This window comes from Echeneis naucrates, chromosome 19 (genome assembly GCF_900963305.1).
Source record: "Echeneis naucrates chromosome 19, fEcheNa1.1, whole genome shotgun sequence".
NCBI classification, from domain to species: domain Eukaryota; kingdom Metazoa; phylum Chordata; class Actinopteri; order Carangiformes; family Echeneidae; genus Echeneis; species Echeneis naucrates.
This window is the reverse complement of record NC_042529.1, coordinates 12,288,740-12,302,805: the sequence shown is the minus strand read 5'-3', so window position 1 is coordinate 12,302,805 and position 14,066 is coordinate 12,288,740. Positions and strand designations below refer to the sequence as shown.

The window sequence follows — 14,066 nt, the reverse complement described above, 5'->3', positions numbered from 1 at the left end:
GACATTTCACATGTTGGTTTCTGGTTACATTTAGGAGGAATAATCAGCAAGGAGACTCTGGTTAAGTTTAGCTGCAGTAGGTGAATGGTACATGAGCTGAAAAATGACAAACCAGGTCAGGTTTGGTTGGTTAAAAAAAAAAAAAAAACACTCAACATACAACTACAGTAAAAACAAAGAGATATTCGGTGTATAAGCATGCAGCTATTGTCATTCACTGCATTTGATGTAAATGTGGTTCACAGTTTGACCTCAGGAACTAAATTTCATTTTGTTTTTTGGTTTTTGTTATTGTTTGTTTGTTTGTTCGTTATATACGTTTGCTGGCACTGTAACAGCAGTTAAAGATATGCCCTTCTACACGCAAACACAGCCCCTGACCAATCGAAAAGAGACTTTTGGGAAATTATACACTTGTATGTTTTCTTGCTGAAAGTTAGAGGCGACGATCTATATTAATGTGATGTTTGTGCAATAATTATGAAACTTCCATCTGCAGCCAATTAACTCAGCATTTGAAGAGATAGTTAATGAGATTCAGAGCACCCCTTGGTGGATTTTACTACTTTTAGACAGAGTTGAGTTTTCCTTATACTACCTGAGCTCATTACCTGGCTGTTTGTTTCATATTTAGCCTACAGGCATGATAGCGGCATCAGTCTTGTCATCCAGCTGCTGCTTTAAGAACATGAACAAGCACTTTTGGCATAATATCTAACTGTTCCTCGAGGCTACACTAATTAAATCACAAGTAGCTATAGTAAAAAGAGTGCTGCTAAAAAGCTAGCAGAAATTGAAGTTCAATTGAAATCTTAAGTAAGCTGTGCATTCATCCCAATACAAAACTCTGCAATAATATAATTTTTTTTCCCATTTGATTCGGTCTTTTTTTGTTGTTTAATGAAGATTGTTGCCTCTAAAGGTGGTGGTATGGAAAAGTAAAATTCATTTTTGACAGCAATCCAAAACCTGGCCACAGTGTTCCAGAATAAATCTACAGTACATCTTTGCTTAGTTGGAAGTACCTCACTATTTTGGATCACAAACAAAAGACTATTAAAAATTTGGATTTAATGTGTAAGATTTGACCATTAAACTAAATTAAATCTTATAAATAACATTTTTTGAACAGTATGATCATAAATCACCATTCAGGTCTCTGTGAGATGTGAAGTTTCTACTTGTTCATCTTGTAAAAACTCCTCTACTTCGTTGCATCTCTCAGTCTACCTCCATGTACAGATGTTTGCTCCACATTTCCGTTCTATCCCCTCTCGACTTCTCTCACCCTCATTCCACAATGAAGCACTTTGCATTCTGTGCCATCAGGCCAAGCGTACAGGGACAGCATCCCCGCGGTCACATTAACTCAACGGTGAGGACAATGCCACCATCACGTCAGCTCCCATCAGCCTCCATCCTGAACAGAGAGATGGAGAGGAGGAAAGAGAGGGACGGCAGGAGAGCCACAGGCTGGGATTCTTTAGAAAAGAAGAGAAAGGGAGGAGAGAGAAGAGAAAAATAGAAAATCAAACATACATGGACGCATGTTTTCCTTCCTCGGGGGAAGGAAAGGGTAGGAGTCACTTGGTGTGGATCTAGGTCTCTCACTGCTGAACTGTCTGGGTCATAACTCAGAGTGTGGACGTGTGTGGACGCCTGTGTGTAATTTTCTAACCCCAGGCGCCATTGCAGGGGAATTCACGGAGGCACTTCCAGACCTGAAGCATTGGACTTTTCTCATTTTGCCCATATAGGATGGACAGCAAAGGACACTGTGCAGAGCTGTGTCCACTGCTATGAACGCACAACAGTTAGTTCAACATTCCACTGTATCTTCAATGCCCTTAGGAACTGCTAACCTTTAACAATGATTGCACGTGTCCAGAAATGTTTCTATGGGTTTCTGCAATATTTGCTGTGAAAGAGCTGAGAGGATTTTTTTCAATACTTTTTATCTGGTTAAAATGTGAAGTGTTCCTGCTGCAGGAAAATACAAGTAAAACAGAGCTGGGAACAAATACAATGGTGAAAAAAAAATATACAATGAAATGGCATTACTGTATGAGGGCTGACATCCTACAAAAATCATTTATTTTACCAAATCAAACTCTGTTAATAGCTATGTGGCCTTTCCATCAAGATCAAAAGATTAATCAGAGACGACGAGCGATTGATATGCAAAACAAAATCCCTCCAACAGCAGACGGAGCGTTTTGCAGAGAAATCTGCTGGACTCAACATAACATGAGAAACAGCTCAAGGCTGAGCTGCAAGGTTTACCTTCATGGCATCCTTTAATATTATACTGCATATTAAAGTGCAAAGTCTGGAGGCATCCATGATCTTCAAGGCCAGACCTCTTATCAGGCGAGTCTGGCAGAATGGTCCCCAATACCTTAAGCCTGCGTTTATGGATTCTTTTTACTACTTCAGGGTAGCCGACCAACACGTGAGCAGCACTGATACATCATCATAACAGCAAATATTTGCCTTGTTACATACACTGCAGGGTGGATGCAGAACATCCACTCAGCTTTTTAGCTACTAAGTGTTCCACCGTGCTGGTTCCTGAATTGTTTATAACAAATTTTTCTTCTTACACTGGTCAGCCATTGCATTATGGTCACCTGCCTAATATTGTGTCGGTTCACATTTTAGCAGAAAAACCACCCAGATTTAGAAAGGCCTGGATCCAACCACTAATGGGTGCCATGGTAACCAGATAGATGTTCATGCCATTTGGCAGTCAGTGGTCACGTCATGGCTGATCAGTGTATACTGGTCCATGCCTTTTGAGTGTTGTCATAAACCCATTAAAGATTTTGAATTGTTGAAATAGGGAATTTTAAACAAAATGAGAGGAAGAGCGAGAGAAAAAAAGAGACTCACTACGTGCAAGTTCATGAGATTTCTCCTCATAAGGCTGACTTTCCTCGCCATCGCAAAGCAAAACAGAAAATAAAGCACAAAATCAGCTTTGCTCCAAACCAATTGATGGTGAAGGCGTGATCACACCCCAAGACACTCTATCCACAGAGATAAGTTCATCACCCAGAAAGCCAGCAGTGACATATCTGGTCTCCTGTCCCCCCAGGCCACATATTGCACAGCACAAAGAGTCTAGTGGAAACCAGATCCTTATAGATGCTGTTTCATGGGAGTCTTGTTGCAGGCTGAGGCCCTTACCCTCACTGACTAACACACAGAAACATACTTTTAATTATCCGTGCAGCGTGTCACAACCAGTACTGGTAGAAAGCATGTTATAAATGCTACTGAGCGCACTGGGACTGGAGCTGTGACACAGGCACCAAACACATCTCCTCTTCTGCGGTCATTCTTTCATTATTTCATGCAAAAGCCAAAACCATTCATTCTCACTCACTCTGTCAATGCAGCAAGGGATCCTGGGCAGGTATTGTTTAATCCCAATGCTTGTTGTTTTGATTTAAAAATGTTAAAAATGGACAGAATTAATTTTCATAAGCAATAGATGTTTAGTTCTTTGCCATGAATAAGTGCTTCCAATGTTTCGCTCGGCATGGAATCATGTATTTTCACCACCTGAAACAACCGTGTCCCTTCCTTATTTGTAGCAGAAACAAGTGACTTTTTTCAATTATTTAACATCATGTCTGGCATCTTGTGTACATTTTCATTCAGTCTTTTATGGAATGTGATTTTTAGGTTTTAAGCAGTGCAAACATCATTTGCAGTTCATGTTCTGCTTCATTTATGAATATTGTGTAAATATGCTAATTAATAGGCTTTCCTATGTATTTTGTTTAAATAAGGGCTGTATGAACAGAGTCTTTGAAGAGTATTTATTCTAATCACATTTGATGTCAGATTTTAACAAGCTGTTATTTAATGTTGATCATAAAAAAATACAACATTTAGAGTGATCTGTGTTATTTGAGATGTGCAATTTTCTAATGTGCAATAGCGGAGGTTGAAGTAGGCCTACTCCTATGGATGTCACATTTTTTCTGTAAGTTTTCCCATTTGCAGAAAAACCAGTCACACAAATTAACAATAACGTAGGAAAAAGCTACCACAAAGCAGACAACTTGTCTAAAACATTGGCAATGTCGCTATGGTGCAAGTACGCAATAGCGACTGATCAATGGAACGTTGTGTGAGTGTGCATTTGACTTCCAGTGAAATGTTTGTGAGCATGCTGCAGTGTGTTTGCGTATACAGAGCAGAGATTGTGATATTTAGTGCTGTGTGAAAATACTGTTTAACTCCACTGAAATGATCAGTTTGCAGCGTGAAAGGAGCGAGAGATTCATGGAGTACTTTGCAGTGTCTGACTATAGAAAAGAACTGAACTATAATAAATGTGCAAATAACAATCTGATAGCTAAGTAAATCCAAAGTGTTTGGGTATGATATGCAGTATGTAGCAAAAATGTGAAAAACATTATTATAACAATTAATTTATACCCAAATGTTCTCAAGCTGTTCTGTACAGAGGATTGTTTAGTAAATGATGCCACTTTTGAAGTTGAAATATTAAAGACTATAAAATTAATATAAAGTTTTGATTTGACTCATGTTCGTATCAAACAGGATCTTTGGGCGGCAAAACATTCCAATAAACAGCGGGCAACTGACTACACATTCAACATACAACTAAATGGCTTAACGCTAGCCAACAGTTTGACCATTAAAACATCATTTTGAGTTTGTGCTGTCACTTTCCAGCAGAATAAATAACTTCTATAGAAAAAAAAGTCATAAAAGAGATGAATGTAATACTTGAACACTCAGGAGCCATGTGACAGTTGCTATAATAAAACTCTACTGTCATGAACCTGTAGTGCCACCTTGTGACTCTTTCTGATACTATAAGAACTTGTACTTTGAAGCCTGTGCTCAGTTTCCACCTGGTCAATAGGCAGTGTTCTCCACATTCATTCATTCATCTTCTACCGCTTATCTGTTTCTAGGTCACAGCTGATCTCTCCTGATATAGAAAAAAATCTTTTTAAGCTGACACCATAAAAAAGATCATCACATTAATTGAATCACTGGACAGGAAATGTTTCAAGGATATTTTAATGTCACAACTTGTTTCAAGTTCCAAATGTCACACATATAACATTTAAGTGCAGGATCCCAGTAAATGTACTTATTAAATGAAATCTTATTAAATAATTCATCAGAATATAAAAACATGATATAACATATTTAAGAGAGTTACAAGTGACTGCTGAGGCCTTACGAGTGTAATGGCACTGGCAACTAATGAATCATAAACAAAAGTGTATGGCATCAACAATATGATTTACCAAAAAGATGCATAAATGGCCCATGATAATAAAGGTCAGAGATGGGTGGCTTAACATCTGGTGTGTAGAAATAATTTACTATGCCTGGCTCAGTAATGTCAATACAACCTGAACAAATGATTCAATATTTAATATTACATTAAATTACATGTTACAGAGTTGTTAAATAAATGTAAATAAACAGTCTTCATATATATACTTAATGAAAAAAGTTCTTTCCCTGTAACTGACTCTGGCCTCGTCCTCGGAGTGCAGTGCGGTCATAAGAACAGCCATGGAAAAAACATATGTAAAAAGCTTAGAGCAGGAAATTTGTAGTATTTACCAGTTACTGTCCAATAGCAACCTACACATATTTTCTTGGAACAATTTTGCTAATTTATCATGAGCTACTGAATTACTTCAAATCGGCCATCTGTTTGCCATTAGGGTCTCTTTTTTTATAAAGAGACATTGAGAGCTTAAAATTGGTTACCAATTATAGAGATTACAAAACCTTGGAGACATTAAATGACCCAGTGACACCCATTAAAATAAAGAAGGACATCAGGAGAATTGTGAAACTGCCACTTAACAGCACCTCACTTTGTGAAGAAAGACTCACAAATCACATGCCTAGACGGGCACAGTAAACAAAAATTTATGTAGCCAGGTTGAATGACAAGAAGGTCAGAGCTATTAAACTTCACTCTTTTTCAAAGAGTGGGTCATTGATATGGTTACAGAAAAAAAACAAAAAACAACACTGGCGTTCATTAAGAGCTTGATGAAAGTACTGTAGGATTAGTCAGGCTTTCCTGGTATGGTGCTAGTGAGGTAATAGTTGGTTATAAACAAGTTCTGTAAAGGAAACCATTTGTTAACAAAGAACCCATGCAGTCACTTTAAACATTCTAACATTTTATGCAACTTTTAGTGAATCTGTCACTCTCCTCTTTTCATCTCTGATCAAATCACCTACTCAATTCAAAGGCTAAAGTCTTTCTAAAAGACTGTCATGGCGAAGCCCCTTGGGAAAGGATGAGGATGTATCTTTCAAAACAACAGAAGTGCATTTTAAAATACAAAAAGGTTTGTTGGCAGTACAATATTTTGCTTAAACCAGTGACAAACTTTAAATCCATGAAAAAGCAAACTTATGATCAAAATAGTCATGTGGTCACTGACCCACTTTAAAACTTCAGATAGGTAGAATGAGAAGAAACAGGCTAGAAACTGAATAGGGAAAAGCATCCAAGGAATAACTGGTTAGATGGAAATGTGGCTGGAAGCACAGATCAACCTGTCAGCCACCGGCACAGATGAAGTCTGTGTGGTGGGTGGGAGACAAACTCTTACCCAAACCTTTAAATTAAAATATCTTCTTTTATAAATACAGCCCTATCTATCGCTGTCCAGTTATGTTGCTGCCTCCGGGATTTATGACGACGGAATCCAGTAAGGGACGGAGAGCCTGGCCAAATGGCCTAAAGTGGAAATAGAGCAGACTTAGTTGCACAGAAATCAAAAGGCTAGGAGAAAGTCTGACCAAATTACAGTATGGGAGATAGAAAACACACACACACAAAAAAAAAAAACTGTTAAAGAGCTCAATTAAAATAAAGTAGGGCAGCTATATATACTAAGATAGGGAGATAATTTTCTACCAACAGTAAATTAGGAATTTAAAAATCCAAACTTTGTGAAAAGCAGTGATATTACCAAAGACAAAAATAAGAGGAGTTATGGTGAGGTAAGAACTGCTTCTGGGCACTCAGTAAAATGACTTGACTCACGTGGACAGTACTTCTGATGGAAGGTCTGTAATGTACGACGGGATCTTCCTGCCTGTTAGGAACTGAGCCACCTCGTTGCTGAAACTGTTGCAGTTGTGTTCAAACAGGTTGTACTTGTCACTTCTGTGAATCAGGAAAACACAGAGGATATAAGGCAAGCAGACAGAAACACGCGTTTAGAGGAAAGACAGAGGCCATAAAGGGTGGAGAAAGTCAATAACAGGAAAGGCGAGAAATGGAAACGGCTAAATGGCAGAAGATGAACAAATTAATTTGTTTAAATTTGATAATAAAAAGGTATGACAGTAATGTCTGGGAATTTGTATAAGGCGTCATGGAAGCCTGAACTTTTACCCGAATGTGGATTCTGCCAGTGACATCAGATATTCAGTGAAGATCTCTGCAGGAACTTCAGTGAGGCCCAGGTCCACAATGGAGTCAGGCTCACCCATGGGTGTACCCCCCTAAGACAGACAGACACACACACACACACACACACACACACACTTCAGTAGGCACCTTGTTCCAAACACGTGTTATACAAAACCAGGCAGAGCTGATTCTTACGGGTGAGCAGCTGTTGATACCCTCTCCAACAAAGAAGTACTCCTTTCCATGAACCACAATAGCTGTGTGCCTGTAATACAAACACACATCTTTTCTACAAACTAAGCCAAACCACAGTTCACTGGACCTTCAGTGAGAACACTAAACTTATACACTTAAGTAAAGTTGCTCACCATATCCCATCAAGCTGTTTCCCTGAGAACATAAAATAGAAATTGTTCAATTAGATATTTATGTACAAAACACTCAGGCCCAAGCATGATCATCGCGCTCTCCTGGTTTCTATCGCGGGCCTGGGCGCACTAAACCCGGCTTTCCTGAAGCAAACCAACGGGCAGCTCGTCGGAAACTTACCTAGCATCATGGAGCTCAGCTGACGGGCCATGCCTCTGGACAGGTCGTAAATGTACAGTTTTACCGTGAAAGGGCCATTTTGCTCCATGACGAAGGGATTCGTTCGAAAGGACAACTGCAGCCAACTTAATCTGAAGTTAGCTGAGTCACACACCAGCCGGTAGTCAGCCAAGCCCAGAAAACTTTACGAAGAAGCAAAGTTTACAACTCTAACGGATACAATATACGTTGCAGACAACTCAAAGTTTGACCAATCATAGCAAGTAAAATAAAAAAAATGGACGAGACAGTTGTAAGCCGAGAAGAGTTATAATAGGCGATGCCGAGTCAACCTGATGTAAACAACAACAGTTGACGCTCAGGCTCGGATGGACAGGATCCGCGTTTCCGGACACGAGCCTCTTAGCGCTCCGCCTACTTCATCCGGATTGGCCAACGTCTGTGACTGACAAGCAAGCGTCCAATAAACAAACGCTCTCCTTGACGATACGTCGGCGTGCTCGTTCACGCAACTGAACGCGCCTCTCATTGAAACCAGCGCGGATTTGTGGGCAGCTGGAGCTCGGTGAGCTATTGCGGGCCATGTCCGTGGCTAACTGTCTGTTTACGATTCTCTATGAATTATTTATGTCGTATTGTTTATGTGCACTATTAGAAATATGCAGTTCTTAAAGAAGTGACGACCAAATGCGGTGAAATTGCCAGTGGCTAAGTAGAAGCTAAGCTAGCTAACGTTACGTTGCTTGGCTAAAGTTCAAGCCCCAGTTTGCCAAACTATAATTCATTTCGATCTGTTGTTTTGTTTATATATTTTACGATTTGACATTATTTTAGTTTACTTTACATTTACTTGTTTTTAGTAAAAGAAACTGAAGTTGCTGTATGCAAAGGTGGAATCAGTTAAATGGAAATAATGTTTCAGTTCAGCCAGAACTCCACTACATGATTAGAAAATGACAGAAGTTTTTAAGGTTCTTTTTGTTTCCTGCTTTGGGTCCTATTGAACCGTTTAATCCTCTGACAGAACCAGGACCGGTACTCATGGCAGAGTGGAACGCCTACTACCGAAATGAGGATGAGGAGGAAGATCAGGAAGAAGGAGAGCAGTCTGGAGGTGAGATGGAAATATTCTTATTCCTTAATCTAAGATTGGAATCACGCAGGATCAGCTACCATCAAGCCCAGTGGTTTGGCCGATATTCCTCTTCTAACTGTATGTGACTACTTTTGACTAAATGATTATCAGCAATACAACTGTAAGAATCTTTGAAGTTAGGCCAAAACAAATCAAACTCCAATCTTTGTCAGGAAGTTACAGAAGCACAGGGAGAGACAGTTTGGTGTTCTTGGTCGATGCGTCCAAGGAAATGTTCATCAAAGGAGATGATGGACAGCCCTCTAACTTTGACATGACCATGCAGGTAAGGTGGCCAAATGTTTGTTCTACATTATGACTTTGGATGTAACAGCCATAGTGAGAGATGTTTTGAAATGTTCTAAAAATTTCCAAATCCCAGTAAAGAGTTGAATTGGCTGAAATATTGCACTGAGAGAGGGTGGTCTGGGAAAGGTGCTTTCTAAGTGTCAGTCATCCAATCCGAATGTTATAATTAACATTCTTAAGTGAATTCAAGGAAAAGAAAATCGAAATCAGTCAATCAATCCCTTTTTTTTTATTTTAATTTATTCTCTCCTATTAATGTAATTATTTTAATTGTTTGTTCTGTCCATGTAGGTTGTGCGCAGTGTGTATGCCAGTAAGATCATTAGTAGTCACAGGGACCTGGTGGCTCTTGTTTTCTACGGCACAGAACAGAGTAAAAACCCCAGGAACTCATTCAAGCACGTCTACGTGTACCATGATCTTGATGAGCCCGGTAAGACATTGCAGTTTTCAAATGAACACATTATGCTTTGGTTTTGCATGATGCTGCAGAGAAACACATATTTGAATTTCCAATTTGTTATTGTTATTCAGGAAAATGTAAGAGACATGAATTCAATCTGTCATTTCACTCCGTAAACATGTCTAACCCTAGTTAATTTTGGTTTTCCTCATCTGTCTTCCTGCAACTGTCTTTTCTGTTTCCTTATTTGCCACAGGTGCTAAGCGAGTGCAGGACGCAGACGCTTTGCAGGGGGAAAAAGGTGCCCAGCTCGCAGCAAAAACTATGGGCAGCGGAGAGACATCTTTAGGTGATGCCTTGTGGTGCTGCTCCAACCTGTTCAGTGACATCAAGCTTCGGCTTTCACACAAGAGGCTCATGATCTTCACCTGCAGGGATGAACCACACGGAGACAACAGTACAAAAGACAAACAGGCTCGCACCAAGGCCACTGACCTCAAAGAGACAGGTAGGCCTAACACAAAGGTTGTTTTGGGTTCAAGCCACCCTGCATTGTCTAACTATATGACAGCATGAGAGGTAACTGAAAAGATTTCACTTTAAAAACGTAATACTAAAGCAAAATATGTTAATCCTGTATTGACTTCACTTGACTCATCCTCTCTCATAGGTGTTTTTATTGATTTGATGCACCTGATGAAACCAGGCGGCTTCAATATCTCACTCTTCTTCTGTGACATTGTAAGTCCACCAGAGGATGAGAGTGAGTTGGGTTTGCAGCTGGAGCCTTGTAGCAAACTGGAAGACCTCAAGAAGAGGGTGCGGGTGAAGGAGCAGATGAAGAGAGCCATGGCGAGGTAGAGATAAATGTCAAAGTTACATATCCAGATGGATTGTTTTACTTCCTTGCATTCTCGCTGTTTGTCGCTTTGTTTTCTGTTTTGTTTTTTTTTTCTTTTTATTTACTCTGTTTTCTTCCGGGTGAGTATGCCCACTTGGTAATTAGGAAGAACTGGTTTTGATTCCCCAATGAGGAAACAAGGCGCCCCCTCGAGGTATTCTTGTGCCGATCCCAACCCAGATAAATAGAGTTTTTGCATCAGGGCATTTGGCGAAAAACTGTAGACAAATCAGTCGTGCAAGTTGTAGGAAGCTGATTTGCAGTGGGGACCCCAAATAGGGGAAAAGCAAAAGAAGAAAAATAAAAAAAATTTTCATGCTTTGTGAACAATATTTGTCTTTTTGTCATTGAACTCTTCGTCTCATGTTTTACTCACCATCCCTCCCTCCCTCCCTGCGATCCACAGGTTAAACCTGTGTCTGGGTGAGGGGATAAACATAGCTGTTGGAATTTATGCAACTGCTGTGGCAGCACGAAAACCGGGAGCCATCAAACTATACAGAGAAACCAATGAGCCAGTACGCAGCAAAACACGCACCTTCCACACCCAGACCGGCAGCCTCCTGCTGCCCAGTGAGATAAAGAAAGCCCAGGTATGCAAAGATATGCATGCAATTCTAATTTAGTTGAATGTTTGTGAGTTCATGCACTGATTTTTGTTTGTGTTGTTTGTCTGTTGTAGGTGTATGGCAGAAAGAAGATAGTGATGGAGAGGGACGAGGTTGATGCTATCAAGAAGTTCAGTGATCCTGGACTGTTTCTAATTGGATTCAAACCTATGGAGAGGCTCAAAGTGCACCACCACATCCGGCCTGCTGTTTTCCTCTATCCTGAAGAGAATGAGGTTAAAGGTACTGCGTATCTTTCTAACTCTTACCCTGACTTGTGGTGAACCAATAGGAAGAAATAGGAATGCAAGTGTACAGATTTTGACATAATATTAATACATAATACGGTGTTTTTCTTGAGACAGCTAAAACGATTCTGGTATGTAGCTTGTCTTCCATGAATCCATGCTTCCCATATCAATAGATTTCCTCGTTCATGGAAAGCAATAAATATTGCCCCCTCCTTTTTTTAACCCCCCCCCCCATTCACATGGATAGAAAGTTTTATTCACAAACACACAAAGAAACTTACAAAATGTCATTCACTCGATTTCCTTATGCATCAGTGGGACACCTACACACAAACAACACAGCTTAAGCAAAGTACTGAAATACTTCGCCATAATCGAAAACCAGATTTTTGTTGATCAATCCTGCAATCACTTTCTGCTTCCACAAGGAAGCATTCCCCGTGACCAAAGTCCTTTTTAATCCCAGCACATCCCCAATGGGAACTCCGATCAGCAATATAAGACCGCAAATTGGTTAAATTGATTTTGCAGCGATGCATCGTATATATTTTTTTTTAAACACATTGGCCAAGTTTGAAATTTTTCTTATTTATTTATTTATTTATTTATTTACTTATTTTTACTGGACAAGCTAATCACAAGTGCCTTGCAATGCTGACCACAGTGAGTGATGAGTGTTCACTCTTTAATCCATTCTCAGGCAGTGCATGTCTCTTTTCTGCATTGCTGACCAAGTGTAGCGAGAAGAACGTGTTTGCTCTGTGCCGTTGCATCGCCCGCCGAAACTACCCACCTCGTTTTGTTGCCCTGGTGCCTCAGAAAGAGGAGATCGATGAGGCGAAAATACAGATTACACCTCCAGGTAATGCACCTCTATACTCAACCCTTGTTACACTGGGTTTCATTGAACCACAACATTTCAATCAAAGACCAATCTGCATTCACCACCAGTGTAGTTGAAAGTAGATCTCATTGTTGTGTAATTTAGGTCACTGTAGTGTGATGCAGCTTCATGACAACTTAACACGCCATTCCCATCTTAGGTTTTAATGTCATCTACCTGCCCTTTGCCGACGACATACGGTCTGTGGACCCTCACCCAGGCCCTACTGCCTCACAAGTACAGGTGGACAAGATGAAGGAGATCGCTTCCAAACTTCGCTTCAAATACAGGTATTCTCAGCTTTGCACAAATTTAAATTTATAGATGTCTAAAAAGTTGTTCTGTTTAAAAAAAAAAAAAAAAAAGCTTATTTGTAATATTAAAATATTCTGTAGGAATTCATATGAATCTTGTTCATTTGATTTCTTACAGTAAAGTGTTGCGGTTCTTTTGTAATGTAATTTAGGAGTGATGCCTTTGAGAATCCAGTCATCCAGCAGCATTATAGGAACCTGGAGGCCTTGGCTCTGGATATGATGGCTCCAGAAGAGACAGACGATCTTATCAGTAAGATTGAAACAATGATCCTCTTGCTTCTTATGGTTTGTACTGCTTGTAATCTTCCATTCATCTTACACTTTCTCTGCCTCAGTGCCAAAGGTGGAACAGATTGACAGCCGTTTGGGTCCTTTGGTTCAGGATTTTAAAGATCTGGTCTACCCTGCTGACTACAACCCAGACAGCAAACCAGCTCCCAAGCGCAAAACTGGTCTGAGCTAATTTCTTAAGTAAAATGACTTCTCCTTCTTTTGCTGCATTGCTCCAATAATTTTGTGTTTTGACAGAATGTTTTCTTTGTAATTGGTTTTGCAGCTGATGCTGGGGGTGGAGCTGAGAAGAAGCCCAAAGTGGAGGTGTCAGAAGACGAGCTGAGGGCCCACGTGCAGAATGGTACCATGGCAAAGCTGACTGTGCCCACACTGAAGGAGGCCTGCAAGCATTTTGGGATTCGAACCACGGGGACCAAGAAGCAGGAACTGATTGACGCACTGATTGGCCATCTTGGTTCATGAAGAGTTGGATATCTGAAACTCTGTGCCTTTATGATCAGCCTTATGTTCAGTGTCTTAGAATGAAAAAATGGACCAGCTGCTTCACATGAACCAAATTTTCAGATATTTTTTATAAGCAAGAGATGGCTTTTAAATGTACTGCACACCTCCTACTGTGTTAGCAACAACAAACATTTCTGTTGTGGTGGACATAATCAAACCTGTTATTTTACTTCTTTTTGAAAGGCAACATGATTTTCCATGTTTCTCTCTGCAGCAGTTCATATCTTGTTTTACATGAGCAATCACTGACTGTAAAAAAAAAAAAAACTAAACCTAATACACTGTAAAGTTGTTTTGCATGTGCTTTAACTAATGATGATGACTCTTATAGACAAGTAGATAATGTTGCATTTGTATAAATAAACCAATTTTTTTTTTTTATTTCTGCACCATGTTTGTTTTGGTTCATTAAGTGTGTAATCGGATGTTTCGTACATCTCAGGCAGCATTTCCAGTTCTTGAAGC

General features: G+C 39.8%; 2 protein-coding genes across 2 annotated transcripts; one reads left to right on the top strand and one right to left on the bottom strand.

Moving 5' to 3' along the window:
• Positions 1 to 5,051: 5,051 nt before the first annotated feature.
• Positions 5,052 to 8,373, bottom strand: desi1b (desumoylating isopeptidase 1b). The gene is made up of 6 exons (XM_029528471.1): positions 7,997 to 8,373; positions 7,816 to 7,837; positions 7,643 to 7,712; positions 7,430 to 7,539; positions 7,076 to 7,198; positions 5,052 to 6,766 (listed from the first exon to the last, which is right to left on the bottom strand). The coding sequence occupies exons 1-6, from the start codon at positions 8,082 to 8,084 to the stop codon at positions 6,685 to 6,687; spliced, it is 495 nt and encodes a 164-aa protein (XP_029384331.1). The 5' UTR covers positions 8,085 to 8,373; the 3' UTR covers positions 5,052 to 6,684.
• Positions 8,374 to 8,519: 146 nt separating this feature from the next.
• On the top strand, positions 8,520 to 13,868 carry xrcc6 (X-ray repair complementing defective repair in Chinese hamster cells 6). Its single transcript, XM_029527788.1, has 13 exons — positions 8,520 to 8,561; positions 9,021 to 9,110; positions 9,305 to 9,417; positions 9,732 to 9,873; positions 10,100 to 10,351; positions 10,514 to 10,700; positions 11,151 to 11,337; positions 11,427 to 11,595; positions 12,304 to 12,465; positions 12,647 to 12,776; positions 12,953 to 13,053; positions 13,139 to 13,255; positions 13,360 to 13,868. Exons 2-13 carry the CDS (start codon positions 9,038 to 9,040, stop codon positions 13,557 to 13,559), a joined length of 1,833 nt encoding a protein of 610 aa, XP_029383648.1. The 5' UTR covers positions 8,520 to 8,561; positions 9,021 to 9,037; the 3' UTR covers positions 13,560 to 13,868.
• The last annotated feature ends 198 nt before the right edge of the window (positions 13,869 to 14,066 follow it).

What these genes read in the sequence shown, in the direction of transcription:
- desi1b (XM_029528471.1), bottom strand. Translation starts at nt 8,084, where the DNA reads ATGGAGCAAAATGGCCCTTTCACGGTAAAACTGTACATTTACGACCTG. An exon ending in GCTGAGCTCCATGATGCTAG is followed by an intron (nt 7,838 to 7,996) that starts GTAAGTTTCCGA and finishes TTATGTTCTCAG; the next exon opens with GGAAACAGCTTGATGGGATA. An exon ending in CCATCAGAAGTACTGTCCAC is followed by an intron (nt 6,767 to 7,075) that starts GTGAGTCAAGTC and finishes TTTCCACTTTAG; the next exon opens with GCCATTTGGCCAGGCTCTCC.
- xrcc6 (XM_029527788.1), top strand. Translation starts at nt 9,038, where the DNA reads ATGGCAGAGTGGAACGCCTACTACCGAAATGAGGATGAGGAGGAAGAT. An exon ending in GTGAGATAAAGAAAGCCCAG is followed by an intron (nt 11,338 to 11,426) that starts GTATGCAAAGAT and finishes TGTCTGTTGTAG; the next exon opens with GTGTATGGCAGAAAGAAGAT. An exon ending in AATACAGATTACACCTCCAG is followed by an intron (nt 12,466 to 12,646) that starts GTAATGCACCTC and finishes TTCCCATCTTAG; the next exon opens with GTTTTAATGTCATCTACCTG.